Source organism: Petromyzon marinus, chromosome 3 (assembly GCF_048934315.1).
Source record: "Petromyzon marinus isolate PM22_M1 ecotype Great Lakes invasive population chromosome 3, UKy_Petmar_22M1.pri1.0, whole genome shotgun sequence".
NCBI classification, from domain to species: Eukaryota; Metazoa; Chordata; class Hyperoartia; order Petromyzontiformes; family Petromyzontidae; genus Petromyzon; species Petromyzon marinus.
Window position 1 is genome coordinate 19,487,244 of NC_133669.1, and position 19,775 is coordinate 19,507,018.

The 19,775-nt window shown below is 52.8% G+C and overlaps 1 protein-coding gene across 2 annotated transcripts in view; it reads left to right on the forward strand.

Annotated features, from left to right (window-relative positions):
• LOC116956478 (cell death-inducing p53-target protein 1-like) overlaps positions 1-19,775 on the forward strand; it is a 30,635-nt gene that overhangs the window by 4,456 nt on the left and 6,404 nt on the right. The window contains exons 2-4 of one of the 2 annotated variants that reach the window (XM_032978148.2): positions 2,058-2,227; positions 6,210-6,335; positions 10,545-10,806. In XM_032978148.2, coding sequence (XP_032834039.1) covers positions 2,074-2,227; positions 6,210-6,335; positions 10,545-10,806 — 542 coding nt within the window. In that variant the 5' untranslated portion in view covers positions 2,058-2,073. Of the gene's footprint in view, positions 1-2,057; positions 2,228-5,730; positions 6,097-6,209; positions 6,336-10,544; positions 10,807-19,775 lie in introns of those variants that run through there. The other variant, XM_076052276.1, reaches the window with a different exon arrangement.

Here is a 19,775-nt window from a genome sequence, read left to right on the forward strand (position 1 = left end):
TTCGCACCTTGCGGAAGTTCACGTGCTCGGGTGCGGCACCCAGATTTGCCATTGTCAGCAAGCCTGACCCTTGCCCATCCCCCACCAACCATCCCTCTTTTCCCTGCGGCCACTGTGTGCCGCACCGGTTTTTGCCGATGACGGGCCAGCGCTGCCGATGCGGGCCCCTAATAACAACGGTTTTGCAGGCGAGGAAATTTGGGCTGCCCTCATTGCGCAGCCGCTCGTTGGAAAACGGCTTGTCGTTCGACGTTTCAGGCTGCGTCATTACCCAGCCCCCCCCCCCTTTCAATCACCATTACCGCCCAGTCCATCGGCATCCATCATCGGGGAAATATTTATTGTTAGTCAATCGCGGAATTGAATGGTGGTAATACAATGTTGGGACAAAAATATCACCACCGTGGCGTCGGTTATAAATCTGTGCCAAACACAGTGTCGGGAAAAATAGTGTTTACGGAGGGATTTGGAAGATTGGGCTGCGCCAAACGATAAGACACACCCCTGGATCCATCATGTGACTCCGGGTATGTGGAGCAGAATGCTCCATGCCCATGTTTCCCAGTTGCTAGTGATATGCTTAGGTGCAATGGCCTGCGGAAGCGAATACAACAGAGCTACCTCTCAAGATCCCTTCAAGTGAACCCTGAGGTGTACACACAGTGGATGGCAGCACTTTCCCACCCACTGTCAATGTTCATGGCGTGGCAGTCAAACCGATGTTTTCATTCTCAGAAGCTGGATTTTGGCCAAACGAAGCACGGTCCCCAGTTTAGCTTTGGTGGGTTTTAGTTGTGTGCAGTAATCACTGTCCACATCGCATGCAAACTCACAGCATTTGCACCGTTCACTCAGGAGCTGCCTTCATTCAACCGATGAGTGAAACGAGTTCAACCAACGACCGTGCAAGCACATCCTGAAAGTAACGCTCATTTGGAAAATTCCCCTTTACGAAACAAGCCGTGCAGTCTGGGGGGGGGGGGAGCGGCAGACGCAAAGCTGAACATTTATGGGGGCGATGACGTGGCACTGAGCGTCGAGCTGTCATTTGTGATGGCCATGTCGCTTCTGAAAAATAGCTATATAGCTCAGTGGGCCTTGTCTGGTAAAATATAAATATATATATGTTCAGGAGCTAAATGTTAATGTCGAGGTCTGCTAGCAACGACAAGATGACTTCAGGAGAGAGTTTGTGTAGTTTTTACTATTACTCCTCTGTTGATGGATTGCAGACCACAGTGGTTTACTATATGGTTTATAGTTTGGGTGGCATGATTATGATCATACTGTGGCTTGTCCATATGAGTCTCGATGTATACCTGGGTCTCTATATATTTTCATGGGTCTCTAATTATCTCTGAGCCTCTACCTTTATCTGTGTGTCTGTATGTGTTTACTATATGGTCCATAGTTTGTGTTGCATCGCCACAATTACACTGTGGCGTGTCTTAAATGTATCTCTATGAGTATCTATGTCTCTATGGGTATCCTATGCATTGTCATGGGTGTATAATGTATCTCGATGAGCCTCTAAGTGTATCTGTATGGGTTTACTATATGGTACAGAATTTGGTTTGCAGGGCTACATTTGGTTGATAGCTTCACCAGTGTCTTCGAGGAATGTCCAAAGCCAGGAGGTGCGATGTTTTGGGGATCGATTGAGGTATTCTGCACGTCCACGTTATTCCACTGTTCACCAGCATTCTTCCGGATGAGATGGCATGGCGTGTAATCCAGGCGGGATTGTAATATGTCCCATCGCCGCTGCATGCTGTATACGCGCAGCTGCGCGTATACAGCATGCAGCGGCGATGGACCGTGCCGCTACGAATCCCTGAGCGGATCGCCGCTTGAGAGTCGAGGATTCGCAACCCTACCGTAAGCAGCAACCGGTTGTAAACAACTGCTTGCAACTTGTTGCAGAGACGTCCATGTGTGAAGCGATTCAGTTGCGTGCAATCAAGTCGCGTAGCCAAATCGCTCAGGTGTGGACCCAGCTGTAGGGAGTTGACGCCGCTGCTGCTTCTGCCGCGTGTTGCTGCGCTGTGAGCGAGCAGACCCCAAGACGAGGCCATGGCGTCGGAGCCACCCCCACCGTATCAGGAGCCCTACCCCGTGGGCCCCTCGGTGCCCACCGCCCCGTCGGCAACCCCCGCCCCCAAGGGGCCTCCAGGAATGACTGGGCCATTGCTCGGTGACACCAAGTCGATGCCACAGCCCGGACAAGGTCGGCATCGCCAGTGCCTCCAGTGTCTCCAGATTTCTCCCATCTGTGCCTACGTCTCACGTTTGTCTGTCCCAGTGTGTCTTTGTATCTCCAGCTTGTCCCCTGTGTTTCTGTGTCTGCCTCGTGTCGTCCTTGCATCTTTTGTGTGTCTCTGTGCATTGTACGAAAGGGTGATTGCAATGTTTCGGTTGAACTTCCCGATAGGAAATGACAGCGGAAGTCTTATTACGGCGATAGTCATGATGAACGTTTAAAGGTGTGATTGAGTGGGGCAGGTATGCTAATACGTATATGTATGTTGCACTTCTTTCACACCGTACGTAGTCAACTGCAAATCGGAGGTATAGTGGAAGGACAACAAACTATACACCAAAAGCATATGGAGAGCGAAAGACAAAGAGCCATTTGTTTAGCCTTATCATCCACAGTGGCCTACAAGCCAATTGCTGTTAGCGAGCTCTCCTATAAAGCCGGCGCCTCGCATGGTTCGGTGGTGTGGCCAGCACCCTAGTTGGCCGCGTTGGTTCCCTAGTCTTAATGGTTACACACGGCACCCACCAGACGCTCGTGTGGCTGTGTTTCCCTCGGCGAGACCTGCAGGACCAGTTCAGATATCACCTGCCACTGACATTGGCCGTGGCCGCGAATCGAACTGAGGTCGCCGGGTTCGTAGCGTGATGTGCGGAATAAGGACTGCAAACTCCACACAAAAAGCAGTTCTCAAGAAATGGGTTTGTAAATCGAGATGATTTAAAAATGCATCGTTCCAGTGGCTTCCTATTATCCGAAGAAAGAGCTTTCCAGACAGCCGCAGAAGCGTATACAAAAGCACGCGATGCGGTAACCCTCTTTGTTCGATGGCCAGCCAAAAGCCGCTGTGAGGATGACCCAAGTTAGCATGATGGTTTCTGCTCCTTGACGAGATCAGCAAGGTGGTGGGAGAACGGCTGTAGTAGCGACCGTGATGAATAGAGAGGCGAGGAGGAGGACGCGGCTCGATAGTGGGAGATTGGCCTCAGTAAATCCACGAGCGCCCCCGTCTCTTCAACAGTGGACTCTGGCCCGAAGCGAGGGCGAGTGCACCCATGTGGCTGTCTGGCTTCCTGGCCCTCTCGGGTTAATCATTCATCTTTAAAAAAACATGTTTTTTGAAGAAGTGGTCCAGAATTGGAGAGCTACTTTGGGGCCATTTGCAGCGCCTCCTCTTCCTCAGTCTAACACGTAGGCTGTCGTGACCAATATTATCCAAAATAAATGGGTTTTTTTGGGTTAGATCCATTGCCGAGGTGGCGCTGTACGGCTCTACGGCGGTGTTTTTCTGGTCTCGCCCGATGCCGCCCAGTATCTTTTGCATCCGACGGTCGACGTTTCGTTCTGCCTGCCGTGGGAGTTTTTATTCCGGGAACCGAATTCCCCCTCGGCTTCATTCTCTTCAGGAGCTTAGTTTCGGTCGCCCGAGCACCCGCTGGGTTCAGTTTCCTGAAGGAGCTCGCAGCACGCGCAGCGGATCGCCGGCACACACGGCGCGGTGGCATGTAGCGTAGTATCGACAAGGCTCGATTATTACAACTCGCTACTCTACGGGAAGTTTGGCAAAAACATTACCAAGCTGCGGCTTGTACAAAACTCTTTGGCACATGTCGTGACGGGTACTGCAAAATGCCGACCTGTCCGTGCAGTGCTCGCCGAGCTGCATTGGCTTCCGGTTGCCGAACGAATACGTTATAAGGTCGCACTCATTACACACAAAGTGCTTGCCGCAAATGAACCACAAGAGCTTGCTGATCTCGTCAAGGAGTATAAACCATCATCACGCTAACTGCAGTTATCCTCGCAACAGCTTTCAGCTAACCATTGAACAAAGACGGTCACCACATCGAGCGCTTTCAGATGCACTTCTCTGGCCGTCGGCTATACTCTGCCTTCCGATATAAGGAAGCCACTGGAGCGATGCACTTTTATATCTAGATTGAAAACTAACTTCTTTAGCACTGCTTTTTGTGTTCAGTTCATTGTCCTTTCCCCGCACCTCCAATTAGCGCGGTTGTCTACATACGGTGCGAAAGAAGTTCAACATACGTACGTACGAATGGCACGTCGCGGCCTAAACCCGAACGCGCACGTGGGAGAGCACGTACGGGCGAGCCCCCATCGCTCATTGGGTGACGCATTTCGCCGCGGGAGCAAAAGGATAAGTATCGCCCCCTTCATCAACACTTCTTGACTAACAACGGCGACAATAACAACAACCACAAAAAGGTCGTCAAAATGCAACTGCGCCTGATTCATTATTTGTTTCTTTCGTTTGCGTTTGATCTCGTGGGTGCAAGTATCAGTTACTTTTTTTTCTTCAAACTTTAACCCTCCACCACACACCCGACAGAGCCAATCAAACAAGGTGGTCACGTGGGAGGCAAATGTGCCACCTTTTATCATTTATTTAACGAATGCTTTTACACGTGACTTTTACGCAGTTAGAGCACCAGATACACAAGAGAGTTAGTGGACGTCAGCCCACGTAACCACGGAGCCATGCAACGGTGTACTCCTCCTCGAGCACGTGCAGGGCAACCGATCCGCCCGGCGCGCTCTGACGCGCCCTGACGCACTTCACGTTGCCACCTGATTTGGTTCGTTGATTTTGTCGAACATTTCAGTGGAGGTCGCGTCCAGCATCACTGGGCGTTGGCAACAGCTGCACTCTCGCTGGGAGTCAACTAATCACGAATCACAAGATGCTCGTTCAGTGAAAAGGAATCGGCTAAACATACCAAGCAGCGCCCACCTGAATAAATAAAATAAAACATCTTCGCGATGAGGCTTTTCTGAATGAGCCGAGTTGACATTAATATACTAATTGTAATAATTATTATTTTTTCATTATAATTATGCAAGCATTTTATCGCATCATAGAGGATGTCCAACGGGGAGATTGAGCGATGAAACCGGTTGGTGCCCCAAGCGAGATCGTCCGTGTAACCTCGTACGGGGGATTTTCAGCATTGTTACATGGCACCGTTTTGTGAGGGGTGGTGGCGTCGGTGGCGTCTTGGGAGGGAGGCCTTGATCCAGCAGTAGATTGACCATGGCTGCTTATGATGATGATGGTGGATGATGGTGGATATGTATGTTGAACTTCTTTCGCACCGTACGTAGCCAACCGTGCTATTCGGTATTATGATCATGCAATTGTTTACCAACAAATAGTTGTCGATAAGCCGTTATTGCCCCGAGCCAGGCCTCCTTGAATGGCACAGTCCGCATCAAGCGCAATAGCCACGATGATAATTATCATTATTATTTAGCAAATGTTTACAAAGATATTAGGGAAGTAGATGATCTAAAAGTGGGGATGTGTTCTGGTTTCGGCGGCGCATGTGCAGAGCAGATAACGGCCGCTGTTATTACTGCTGTCGCGGGTCGCTGGTCACAGTGGGGTGCCCGTTCGTAGCGCCCAGGCGTGGCCGTGGCGGGGGGGGGGATGCAAGGGGCTGGGATCTGCGGTTTGGTTGTGGTCAGGCGCGCGAGAACGGGCCGTGACCAATTACGAGCGTGCGCGACGCGCGATAGTGAAGAGGACCTGGATCTGGGCGCATGTCTTTGCGTGCGTGGGTAAGTGTGCGCGCACGAGCGCGAGCGAAGCTCGAAGGGTTGCGCAGCGATCGGCGCACTGCCCTAGGAAACTCGATCTGCCGCTCACTGTCAACTTCGCCAGCGAATATCTGAACCGGTCCTGGGCCTCCCCTAGCTCGACTCAGCCTTAGATTAATACCTGGTGCAGCGTGTAAACATCGGCATCGGGGAGACAAAGGCGGCCGGGGCACGGTGTTGGTCACCCATCCTCTCGTGTGCCATGCCGGCCTTCATAGGTGCTGCTCGCAAACGGCACTCGCCCTAACAGTCTGTTACAGGCTATACGGGGCGATCTTTGTCTTTGTTCACATGCGTGTGTGTGTGTACGTGTTCACGTGTGTCGCTGCAGATGGACAGTTCCCCGTGCAGACTCAGCCCAGCTGGTTCCCAGCCCTCCCCCCGTACTCCGCCACCCCACCCACCATGGGCCCTCCCCAGCAGGGGTACCCAACGTCCCCCGGCGAGTATGGACCAGGTACGCCTTTCGGGCCACGGGAATGTGGAATGGGCACCGCCGATGGAGATGAGAGCCGCCCGTCGCTCGTTCGTTCGGAGCGTGGAGGTGCCGCTGTTATTCTCTGTGTAATGCTGTGCGTGTTGTGTAGCTATTGTAATTGTAGAATGCGATTGAAATCGCATAATGCGGTTGTAATTGTATATTGTAATTGTATAATGGGATTGTAATTGTATATTGTAATTGTGATCATGTATAATAGTATTGTAATCGTACAATGCGATTGTAATCATATCATGTACTTGCATAATGCGATTGTAATTGTATACAGGTGGCCCCCCGCTTTTACGATACAATGCGATCCCGGAAACCCCCCCCCCCCCCCCCGTCGTCGTAAAGCGGTACCCCGATTTTCCCTGTAGACGGTGGCGAGGGGAGAAACAACGCTCGCCGATGTGTTTTTCCATTCATCGGCCGTACGTGACAGGGCTCAACGGGAAAACATCCACTAAAACAAACCGCTCGAGAATAACGAAACGGCCACACGCCAAGCCACGTCGGAAGGCAGACCACCCCCCCCCCCCTCCCACTCACGTGTCGGGAGACGCGTCGCTCGTCGCGTTTGGGCGCCGTTAAGATCGACCCGTTGGTGGCGTGTGTAGGCAACGCAGAAGTGCGGATCGTTTGTGAAAATCGGACCACCGTCGTAAAACCGGCCGTGCAAGCACTCCACCCCAGGCCTTGGCATCAGAACCCTGACCAAAATCAGAATCCTTATTGAGGCTGGAGGCGGAGGAATCTGATGAGCCACGAAGCTCTTTTTCACAGACATCCAGTCAGGGGCGGGCGCGTCGTCAAGTTACACCAAACAAACGAATACAACGGACGCTTTGAGCGCACGATAGGGGAAAGGTAAGCAAGTAAATAAGTAAATGTAAATAAAGTAGAGGAGTGCAACAATCGGACACGAGTGCACATCCCCTCGTGCCTCTTAAGAACAAAGCCAACTCAATAAGGCAACCTTTGTTTGGCTACTGTACCCTCCTTGTTGAATTTTGTTTCCACCGAGTACCACCTTGCCTTACCCAACACGGTTGTGAGAGATAAATGCGTGGATAATGACCATCAATAGTTTAACCAATTGTCCATGTTGTGAGGTATCCTAATTCGCTAGTACACTGCAAGCAAATAAGATCAATTCAACGGGACGCTCTGCATACTTGGCGTACTTTGTTCGTGCTCGTTTACGGGTTTAGAAAGGTATTTTATATCGTCCTCGGTTACCATACGGATTAAAATATTCTGAATTTTGATTTAAAGCTTTCGTGACTGCAGTAATTCATATTCTTAGTTCTTTCGGTAAAGTCACGTTGTTTCCCTTCAACGTGACTTTACCGAAAGAACTAAGAATATAAAATATTCTGGTAGTTATTTTACATTGGTAGATGCATGCGTGATTCTTCATCAGTGACTCTCATGTATGATATAAGTTCACACATTTATAGATCACCTCATGTACCCCCTGGGACGTTGCCACATACCCCCAAGAGTCTGCGTATCCCCGATTAGAATTTATATATGCCAGCACGCACCATTTAATTAGGTAGTGAGGGAAAAAAGTATTTGATCCCCTGCTGATTTTGTATGTTTGCCCACTGACAAAGAAATGATCAGTCTATAATTTTAATGGTATGGGTAATTTGAACATTGAGAGACAGAATAACAACAACAAAATCCGGAAAAACGCATGTCAAAAATGTTATAAATTGATTTACATTTTAATGAGGGAAATAAGTATTTGACCCCTCTGCAAAACATGACTTAGTACTTGGTGGCAAAACCCTTGTTGGCAATTACAGAGGTCTGACGTTTCTTGTAGTTGGCCACCAGGTTTGCACACATCTCAGGAGAAATTTTGTCCCACTCCTCTTTGCAGATCTCCAAGTCATTAAGGTTTCGAGGCTGACGTTTGGCAACTCGAACCTTCAGCTCCCTCCACAGATTTTCTATGGGATTAAGGTCTGGAGACTGGCTAGGCCATTCCAGGACCTTAATGTGCTCCTTCTTGAGCCACTCCTTTGTTTCCTTGGCCATGTGTTTTGGGTCATTGTCATGCTGGAATACCCATCCACGACCCATTTTCAATGCCCTGGCTGAGGGAAGGAGGTTCTCACCCAAGATTTGATGGTACATGGCCCTGTCCATCGTCCCTTTGATGCGGTGAAGTTGTCCTGTCCCCTTAGCAGAAAAACACCCCCAAAGCATAATGTTTCCACTTCCATGTTTGACGGTGGGGATGGTGTTCTTGGGGTCATAGGCAGCATTCCTCCTCCTCCAAACACGGCGAGTTGAGTTGATGCCAAAGAGCTCCATTTTGGTCTCATCTGACCACAACACTTTCACCCAGTTGTCCTCTGAATCATTCAGATGTTCATTGGCAAACTTCAGACGGGCATGTATATGTGCTTTCTTGAGCAGGGGGACCTTGCGGGCACTGCAGGATTTCAGTCCTTCATGGCGTAGTGTGTTACCAATTGTTTTCTTGGTGACTATGGTCCCAGCTGCCTTGAGATCATTTACAAGATCCTCCCGTGTAGTTCTGGGCTGATTCCTCACCGTTCTCATGATCATTGCAACTCCACGAGGTGAGATCTTGCATGGAGCCCCAGGCCGAGGGAGATTGACAGTTCTTTTGTGTTTCTTCCATTTGCGAATAATCGCACCAACTGTTGTCACCTTCTCGCCAAGCTGCTTGGCAATGGTCTTGTAGCCCATTCCAGCCTTGTGTAGGTCTACAGTCTTGTCCCTGACATCCTTGGAGAGCTTTTGGTCTTGGCCATGGTGGAGAGTTTGGAATCTGATTGATTGATTGCTTCTGTGGACAGGTGTCTTTTATACAGGTAACAAGCTGAGATTAGTAGCACTCCCTTTAAGAGTGTGCTCCTAATTTCAGCTCGTTACCTGTATAAAAGACACCTGGGAGCCAGAAATCTTTCTGATTGAGAAGGGGTCAAATACTTATTTCCCTCATTAAAATACAAATCAATTTATAAATGTTTTGACATGCGTTTTTCTGGATTTTGTTGTTGTTATTCTGTCTCTCACTGTTCAAATAAACCTACCATTAAAATTATAGACTGATCATTTCTTTGTCAGTGGGCAAACGTACAAAGTCAGCAGGGGATCAAATACTTTTTTCCCTCACTGTATGTGTGCGTGTGTGTTTGACTGCAGTATTATGGTCATTGTATCAATGTTTACAGTATATTTTACATTAATATGTTTGCGTAAGTGTCATTACTATCTTGATTTGAAGCTTTCGTGACTGCAGGAATCCATACTCTTTCCACGTAGGTGGAAAAAGAAAAGAAAATTATTTGTATTTTATTTCGCAACGTATGTAGCCAACCGTGCCTCAAATGAGTACCTGGTGCGGTGTGTAAACATCACAACTAGCGAGACAAGGCGACCGGGCGTGGTGCTGGCCATCCACCCCCTCGTGTGCCGTGCTGGCCTTCATAGGTGCTCGCTAACAGCACTTGCCCCAAAAGTATGTTGAGGCTAAATGGGGGATCTTTGTGTTTGACTACATGGTGATGTTCATTGTATCAATGTGTCCTGTACAGTACATGTTACATTATTAATTCGTTTGCGTGTCATTACGTGTTTGTTTTGTGTGTGTTATAGTGAGTGTGTATGGAGTGGTAATGTAGCGGTTATTGCATTGCGCAATGAACCCAGCGACCGAGTTCCATTCCCGCTCACGGCCAACACCAGTGACGATTATCTGAACCGGTCCTGGGCCTCTCCTAGGTCGACTCAGCCTCAAATGAGTACCTGGTGCGGTGTGTAAACATCGCCACTCGGGAGACAAATGCGGCCGGGCGTGCTGCTGGCCACCCACTGCCTCGTGTGCCGTGCCGGCCTTCATAGGCGCTCGCTTACTGCACTTGGCCCAACAGTCTGTTACAAGCTATGGGGGATGGAGTCTTTACCTTTGTTTGTATGTTGTGTTTGTACACCGCGTCATTACCTGTTTGGTGTCTCGTCACCTGACACCCTGGACACCCTTGCCAAAACGAGATGTTCCATCTGAAAGGGATGGTGCAGGCGAACGCATTCTCATCTTAAAAAGAAAAATGTATATCAATCACCAACAACAACAACCACCACAACAATCGTAAATCAACAGCGTCTCCTTCTCCGCCCCCCCCTCCGATCTCCGAGCAGCCTTCTACCCGCAGCAGCCCGTGGGCCCCTACCCTGCGTACGGCCAGCCCTTGGCGGCAGGGGGGCCCGGCGGGCCCGCGGGCCCCACTATGGTCGTGCCGTCGGCGGCGGGCCAGGCGGTGACGCTGTTGCACAGTGAGGTGCCCCAGCCGTACCCGATGCGCATGGTGTGCCCGCACTGCCAGCTGCTGGTCACGACGCAGACGTCTCACATCTCGGGCACAATGAGCGTGCTCATGTGCGTCCTCTGCTGCATCGTCGGGTGAGTGCGGGGGGGCCCCCCTTCCTACCGCTTCTCAGTCCGTGAGGGGGGGGGGGGGGTAGCCGGTGGGGGGGGTGAGTTGGGTAGGGGGGGAAAGTGGGCAGTACCACCTGGGGTGGAAGATTCAACCGAGTGTCTGCCATGGGGCAGTGTCTGCCACGATCAGTGTCCACTAGGGGCAGTGTCCACCACGGGCAGTGTCTACCATGAGCAGTGTTCACCACGGGCAGTGTCCACTATGGCCATTGTCCACCGTAGGCAGTGTCCACCATGGGCAGTGTCCACCATGAACAGTGTCCACTATGGGCATTGTCCACCATAGGCAGCGCCCACCATGGGCAGTGTCCACCATGAACAGCGTCCACCATGGGCAGTGTCCACCATGAGCAGTGTCCACCGTGGGCAGTGTCCACCATGGGCAGTGTCCACCATGGGCAGTGTCCACCATGAGCAGTGTCCACCATGAACAGTGTCCACCATGAACAGCGTCCACCATGGGCAGTGTCTACCATGAACAGCGTCCACCATGGGCAGTGTCCACCATGAGCAGTGTCCACCATGAACAGCGTCCACCATGGGCAGTGTCCACCGTGGGCAGTGTCCACAATGGGCAGTGTCCACCATGGGCAGTGTCCACCATGGGCAGTGTCCACCATAAACAGTGTCCACCATGAACAGTGTCCACAATGGGCAGCGTCCACCGTGGGCAGTGTCCACCACGGGCAGTGTCCACAATGGGCAGCGTCCACCGTGGGCAGTGTCCACCATGGGCAGTGTCCACCATGAACAGTGTCCACTATGGGCAGTGTCCACCATGAGCAGTGTCCATAATGGGCAGTGTCCACCAGGGGCAGTGTCCACCATGAACAGTGTCCACCATGGGCAGTGTCCACCATAAACAGTGTCCACCATGGGCAGTGTCCACCATGAACAGTGTCCACAATGGGCAGTATCCATCATGAACGGTGTCTACCATGAGCAGTGTCCACCATGGGCAGTGTCCACCGTGGGCAGTGTCCACCGTGGGCAGTGTCCACCGTGGGCAGTGTCCACCATGGGCAGTGTTCACCATGAACAGCGTCCATCATGGGCAGTGTCCACCATGAACAGTGTCCACCATGAACAGCGTCCACCATGGGCAGTGTCCACCATGAGCAGTGTCCACCATGAACAGCGTCCACCATGGGCAGTGTCCACCGTGGGCAGTGTCCACAATGGGCAGTGTCCACCATGGGCAGTGTCCACCATGAACAGTGTCCACCATGGGCAGTGTCCACCATAAACAGTGTCCACCATGAACAGTGTCCACAATGGGCAGCGTCCACCGTGGGCAGTGTCCACCACGGGCAGTGTCCACAATGGGCAGCGTCCACCGTGGGCAGTGTCCACCATGGGCAGTGTCCACCATGAACAGTGTCCACTATGGGCAGTGTCCACCATGAGCAGTGTCCATAATGGGCAGTGTCCACCAGGGGCAGTGTCCACCATGAACAGTGTCCACCATGGGCAGTGTCCACCATAAACAGTGTCCACCATGGGCAGTGTCCACCATGAACAGTGTCCACAATGGGCAGTGTCCATCATGAACGGTGTCTACCATGAGCAGTGTCCACCATGGGCAGTGTCCACCGTGGGCAGTGTCCACCGTGGGAAGTGTCCACCGTGGGCAGTGTCCACCATGGGCAGTGTTCACCATGAACAGCGTCCATCATGGGCAGTGTCCACCATGAACAGTGTCCACCATGAACAGCGTCCATCATGGGCAGTGTCCACCATGAACAGCGTCCACCATGGGCAGTGTCCACCATGAACGGCATCCACCATGGGCAGTGTCCACCATGAACAGCGTCCACCATGGGCAGTGTCCACCATGAACGGTGTCCACCATGGGCAGTGTCCACCATGGGCAGTGTCCACCCTGGGCAGAAAGCTTATGCTCATATTCCGTAGATATTTCATATCATGTTTTTTTCCCTCGCCCGCTCGAACGCTCGCACGCTCGAACACTCGCTCGGATAAAATTCAACAGCGTTCATCCTACGGAGGGAATTTCCCCCCCCTCCCGCCCATGGGAATATGGAATTTCCCACTGTGGAAACGGAGATGAGCGCCGCCCCAACACCCCAACGCCCCCTTTCGTTTTGAACCCGGGAGACTCTTCCCAATTATCTCAACTTTTTTTCCCCTTCCTCAAAAACGACCGCGTGTCGCCGACACACTTCAAACGGCAGCGCTCGCACACGCCCCAAATCGCTGGCCACCTTCGCCTTTACCGCCGCCGCTACTCGCCGAGATTAATCCGGGCAGCTGTACGGAGAGGGACGTCCGGGGGGAAAGGAACGCACGAAAAAAAAGGTCCGGAAACGGACGAGCAGAGGTTTGGGGAAAACAAAGATTCAAGAATAGGTCACAACTACATAATCTTTGGGCCTATTTTAAAAGCGGCGCGTTATTTTCCGTTTCCGAAGCAAACAGAAGAGGGCTATGATTAGTGATCGCTGGCGCGCTGACAGCAGGGATCACAACGGCGCGATCGTAATCTCTTCCGTGGCCCCATGCGGCCCGTGGGGGGGGGGGGGGGGGGGGGGGGCGGGGTGGAAGCGAGCCGGAAGAGATGCGCGGATTGAATGGGCTTTATTTGACGGTCAGAGTTAAACTAAACTTCTAAACTATTTGAACATTTTTTTTTATTTTTCCAGGTAAGGCCCACTGAGCTATGTAGCTCTTTTTCAGAAGCGACCTGGCCACATCTGATAGCTTCAAGGAAGTGGCTTATCACGTGGAAATGTATTGCAGCCAAATTCTTTAAACGCACATAAGATTCACGGGGAGAACATGCAAAAATCCACGCGATCACAGGGAGAGAGAGATGCAAACTCCAATTATACAGGCGTCAGGGTCGGGATCGAATCCACTACCTCCTGTATACCAGGCGAGGTAGTTAACATCTCCTAGCCACCATGGGTTGGATGCCAGCGGTGGTCCCATGGAGGTGGTGAGCCTATCGTCTTTCTCGTGCGCTCCCTCCAACCTTGGTTTGGCACGTGCAGGACTCTTCGCGTGGACAGACTTGGGAAGTGGTCCCCGGGGCAAACGTCGAAGCGGAGGTTTTGGTCTCGTCTAGAAGTCCTGCCTTCTTCATCTGTCAGTATCGCCGCATACAAAATTAAAAAAAATGTTTGTTTGTACACATCCAATCAGCCGCACGGCCTTCTGTGGAGTGAACCTCTCCAGCAGCACATTCAGTGTCTCGACAGCAGAGTCAGGCTTGCTTCAACCAATGCTGGGGAACTGCCGATGTCTGAAGGGCAAGGAAGAGCCTGTCCGTTAGACATTGGTCCTAGTTCGACGTAAAACCATAGCACAAAATTCTGGTATCGATTGACGCCAGTGACTGACCGGGCCGAGACGTTAAAACTCACTACACACGACGATGGTTTAGTCGCGTGCGTGCGCGTCCGCGTAAATAAAAAAACGCGGATGTTTGAATCCAGCGTGCCAAACCCGCGGACTCTGGTCCCCATGGAACGACCATGATGAAACCACGTTTTAAATAAAGACGGGAAAGAAACATTTGGTAGTACAACTGAGTGTGTCTCTGACACAGACATTGTAACTTCATTAAAGGAGCGAGAGAGAGCAAAAGAAACCCAGTCCCAATGACCTGAAGCCAAAAGCCCATTTGTGCTGGCTCAGCGCTTTTGCCGATGTGGCAATTATGAACCAGCTTAGACCAGATCCACAACTCCAACCCAGGATTCTAATGTTACTGGCTCATTACACCCCCCCCCCCCGCCTCCTGAATAAGAGAGTCAGACACTTAAGGTGCAGCACTTGAACTTGTCGACCTGGCAGTGCTGGCTCCTCCGTCCGTGACAGCCTTTTAGAGTCCCCAGAGAGAGCGAGTGACACCCCCACCCAAAACCTGGAGCCGGAACCTCATCGGTGCTGTCTGAGCATCTCCGACACGTCCATTATGAGTCCCCAGATAAAGACGAGAGTGATGCGCAGCCTCAGAACGTGAACCCATAAACTCACCGGTGCCGACTCGGTGACTGCGACGCAGCCATTACGATCGCCCTGAGCCAGTGGGGCCACTCAGCGCGCTGGCGAAATGTTAACTCCCTCTCCTTGTATGCAGGACGTCGTGAGTTCGATCCCGACCCTGACGCCTGCTGTGTATTTGGAGTGTACGTGTCTCTGCCCGTGGTCGTGTGGATTATTCTCTTGGTCCTACGCTTTTCCCCTCCACGTGCGTTTAGAGTATTTGTCTGGTGTAAATTTCCATGTGATGATAAGCCGCTTCGTTGAGCTGTTGATCATTTGTGGGCAGGTCGCTTCTGAAAAAAAAGAGCTATATATCTAAGTGGGCCTTAGCTGGATAGTTTTAGTCATAAATGTTCTTTAATTCTTTAAACACGTGGGGCGATTTCCATTAAAAGTTTCGCCGTGATCGCACTCAAGCGCATGTGTGTGGGGATGCAGCCATGGCTCTGGGTAAAGCCTCGGCGACCGTAGTTCCATCGCCACCACCACCTTGCTCGTTAATCCAATGAGGCCACCCCCCCCCCCCCCGTCTCTCTCTCTCCCCCTCCCTCTCTCTCCCTCCCTCTCTCGCTCGCTTCGCGCGCCGAGATCTCGTTCTGGTTATTTTGGAGGCACGTCTCCCCAAGGAGGAGGATGAGCATGAGCAGTCGAGGACCAGGAGTCGGGCCAGGGCTTCCAAACGCATGAGCTCACGCGCGAGGGGCCCAGGAGTGGCTCTACCACTCGCAGCCCTCTCCTTCTCTCTCTTGCGCACCGCTCTCTCGCTCTCTCGCTCGCTCTCTCCATGTCGCTCGCTGTCTCTCCATCTCTCTCTCTCTCGCTCGCCTTGGGTCTCGCCCTCCCTCTCTCACCATGGCTCGGAAAAGGACGGAAACAACCTGAGATGGTTTTGTTCCGCCACGTCTCGTGAACGCGCACACCCGCGTGATGTTTTTGCGTTTTGCCCGTTAGCGTTTTTTCCCCAATTTTTTTGGTTAAATTGACGCAGCAATGACCATACGTTTACCACGCTGGCCAGTGCGGGTTCGGCGATGGGGATCGGGTGCCCAGGACTCGTTCCGCTAATGATCGCCGACGGGAATCGAACTCGTGCGGCCAGCTTCGCTGTGAGGTGTTGTCCCTGTAACGTTTTCGGTTGTTCCTGCCACACCGTTACCAACGCGGTCGATTCCTTCCTCTTTTGGGTGCGGAGTGGTGGCGCAGCTGTTAGCGCACTGCGCTTTGCACCCGGTAACCCGAGTTCGATTCCCGGCCTAGGTGGTGAAGAGTGATGTCTGAACCAGTCCTCTGCTCCCCCCCCCCCCCCCGACCATCGTGGTGAAGTATGGTCAATAACCCCCATGAGCAGCAAGGTGTGGGGAGGCCTTCATCCAGCAGTGGATTGACAAAGGAATACCTTTATTTATCTCTGCTGCCCTTCATGTTGTATTGGTTTTGTGTGGCCCTGTGGCCAGCGCGACCGACTCACAATAGGGAGGTCACGCATTCAAATTCCGGTTGGGGGCCGACTCAGCCCAACATCATCACCACCACCACCTGGTAAAATTAGTGACTTTTGTGGGAGGTCCACTGGCCGTGCCACGGAAGGACTAGGTGCCGTCATGGCAAAGTGGAAGTTTATTTTACAGGGCTACCTCTGAGATACCCTCAAACTCTTGTGTTTAGTTTGTCCTTCCCCCGCACCTCCGATTAGCACGGTTGGCTACGTACGGTGCAAAAGAAGTTCAACATACATACATACAAGCGACATCCCGTTCACACAGTAGGGCAAGGCAATTTCCCACTCACTCTGCATATGAGAGTAATTTTCATCGCACGCCGGCCAAACCAATATTGCATTCTCAGAGCTGGAATTGTGCCAAATTAAGTGCAGAACCGAATTCAACGTGGTCATTGCTTTTGTTTGCGTAGTCGTTGGTGAGCGGGCTGATACCATCAACTCACTGGCCTTGAGAACCCAGTGTAATCACGAGCGGCTGTCTGGATTCGAACCCAGTTTCTTACCGGTGGCAATGTTTTTTGTTTTTTTGTGCTGTTGTAACCATCGCAATGTTTTCGTGGAAAGTCCGCATTGGATTTCACGTCGCCACCCAGGCCGCTTGCTTCCGTGATTGGCTGCGCCACCTGTGAAGAACCTGTCACGTGACCTCATGTGACTGTCCCATCGCCTAAATAAAATCCTGAAGGTTGCCAGCCACGTGCGCCGCGTAGCAGGTCACAGCCGGGTAGCGTGAAGCAATAAAACGCTTCGGGAGCGGTTTCGGCCCGAGGCAAGCGTTGGCAGGCAAGCGTTGGCAGCGTCGTCCATCTCTTATCCCATCCCTGCAGCCACTAGAAACGCTGCTATTCAGTGGAATCACGACAATTCACGGCATCGTCAGAGTGTGTTCAATCACTCCACCGCTCGGCGTTCAGCGAGCCCGCGCCGCTGAAAGCAACTGCGGAGCGTCGCCCGTCTCCGTGAGCCTCGCTGAGCCTGGCGGCGGGAATTCCACATTCTTATGGCTACGGACGTGTACCGCCTTGCGTTGCCTCGGCTCGGAATCTGGACGGCCGCCACCGCCGACCCAGTAGCCCGGGCGGTTCGGTGCAGGCCGCTGACCCTGTGGCGGCGGCACGACCGTGCGGTTATTTCCGTGCCGTTTCCCCCCCCACCCCCTGCCCCCCCCCACCCACGGACTTGCACTTCGATCCCCGCCGAGCGCCGGCCACATCAAAATGCAGCATGGGGCCTGAGACGTCGTCTCGATTACACAACGAGAGAGAGAGAGAAGGAGCTACCGGCCAATTTGATGAGCTTATGCGTGCATGCATTCACACGCCCCCACACTTAACTCACAACCGATATGTCAAGGTCATCTCCCAGATGTTATTAAAATAGCCAAGGTGGAAAAGTCAAAAGTCTTCCCACGCCCCCCCCCCACCAGAACCAAGCGTGGCGCTCAGTTCTGGTGGTGGAAATTCTACATTCTCATGGTGGGGAGGAGTCTAAGTTTCATCGACCCTGTAGAAATTTTCCAATCGGTGCTCATCCGTACGTAGCACGGTTGGCTACGTACACCGGTGCGAACGAAGTTCAACATACAGTACTTGCACATACATCACCCGTCCGTCCGCACGTGACGCATGGATCATGGGCACGGACGCTGACTTAGAATGCGGAACGAAAGCTGTGAGGTGTGCGGAGAGGCGCGTGAAGAGGCGCACGTTCGGAATTGCGCTGCGAGAGGGCAGGAAGAGTCACGTGGATCGGAGAGCACATACGTGCGTGCGCGGGGCAGAGACTCGCGTATGACTTTGAGAGAAGTAAAGTGGCGCTCGGGCAGGGCACATCGTCGTGAGAAGGGGCGATGGCCGGCGGTGGAGACGCAGCGATGAAATCCACTCGTGTGCTGAAGCCGCATAAATTCTACCGTTGCACCCCTGTGATGATTATTTTTAAGTTGATACTGCTGATGATGCTCCTGCTAATGGTGGTGATGATATATGTATTATTTGATGCCGCTTCTACCGCTGCCGCTACCGCTGTTTATTATCGTAATGCTGCTGCTGCCGCCCGTAATTAATGACGTGGCGACAGCGACGGTGACAGTCCGACCGGAGCCCAGAGGCCTCGCCTCAAGATCACACGCTGCAGGGTCGGGAGCGTCTGATCAACACGCCGTTTCTGGGCGGGCGGGCGGGCGGGCGAGCGAGAGGGCGAGCGTTTTGACCGGGCGGGCCCCCGACGAGCTCGGCGGCCCTGCGGAAGAAGGCGGCCTGCCCCCCCTCCCCTCCCGAAATCTCGCAGCTGTCGCACCGCGACGACGGAGACCGACGGCGCGGTGGCCTCCGGGCGGCCCCTTCCCCCCCCCCCGCGCGCCGTGGCCAACCACAGCGGGCGGCGCCAACAGCGCAGTTTTTTTTTCCCTGAGCACGGTCGCAACTGTTGCTGTGTGTTTGCGCAATTAGCCGGCCTTTTTGATTAATGGCGCGGGGCCGTAGTTTTCTTTAGCCCCTGGTCGATGCCCCCTGAAGAGAGAGGGGAAAAGTTGCACGCCCCGCTTAAAATAACTGGCTGCCCCCTTCGAGCTGCCTGGTTGTCGTCGTTGCGGCCCGGACCGTGCGCAGGAGCCGGCGTGCGTGGTTTGTGTGCGCGTGCCTGCGTGGGTGCGCGTGGTTGTGCCATTCGTAGGAGCCGTAGCGGTTGAGCCCCTCGCCGACTCGCCGCGATTGTGGGGGTGGCCGCGTCGCGAATCGCGGATCGGTTCTTCTCGTTTTTTAACGGGCCCGGCGTGTGTCGTTCCTCGTCCTGCGCAGTGTGTTTGCACGTGCTCCGTCAGCCTATTTGCGCGCACAAAAAAAAAAACCCGCTCATTCGTCGGCACGCGTGCTTGTGCACGACTTCATGCCATGCGTGTCGTGATCGTAGTATTCGCAGAGCAAATAAGCGCGTGCGTGCATGCCCACGCGGTCATGCGCACATGACGGCACTTGCCAACACGACAGTCTATGACAGGGAATCGGCGCGCGTGTGTGTGTGCATTTGTGTTGGCAAACAGCTACTTCGTTGAGCTATCCTTTGTGATAGGTTGCTTCTGAAAACGAGCCATGTAGCCCATTGGGCCTTACCTGGTAAAATAAAATAAATGAGGAGTGGTAGTGCAGTGGTTAGTGCAATGCACCGGTTCAATTCCCGCTCCTGGCCAACACCAGTAACGATTTTTGAAATCGGTCCTGGGCCTCACCTAGGTCAACTCAGCCTCAAATGAGTACCTGGTGCAATGTGTAAACATCGCCACTAGGGAGACAAAGGCGGCCCGGCTTGGTGCTGGCCACCCACCCCCTCGTGTGCCGTACCGGCCTTCATTGGCGCTGCTACTCGCTAACAGCACCTTGTCTCCAAATTCCGTTAAGGCTACATGGGTGACCTTTGTCTTTGT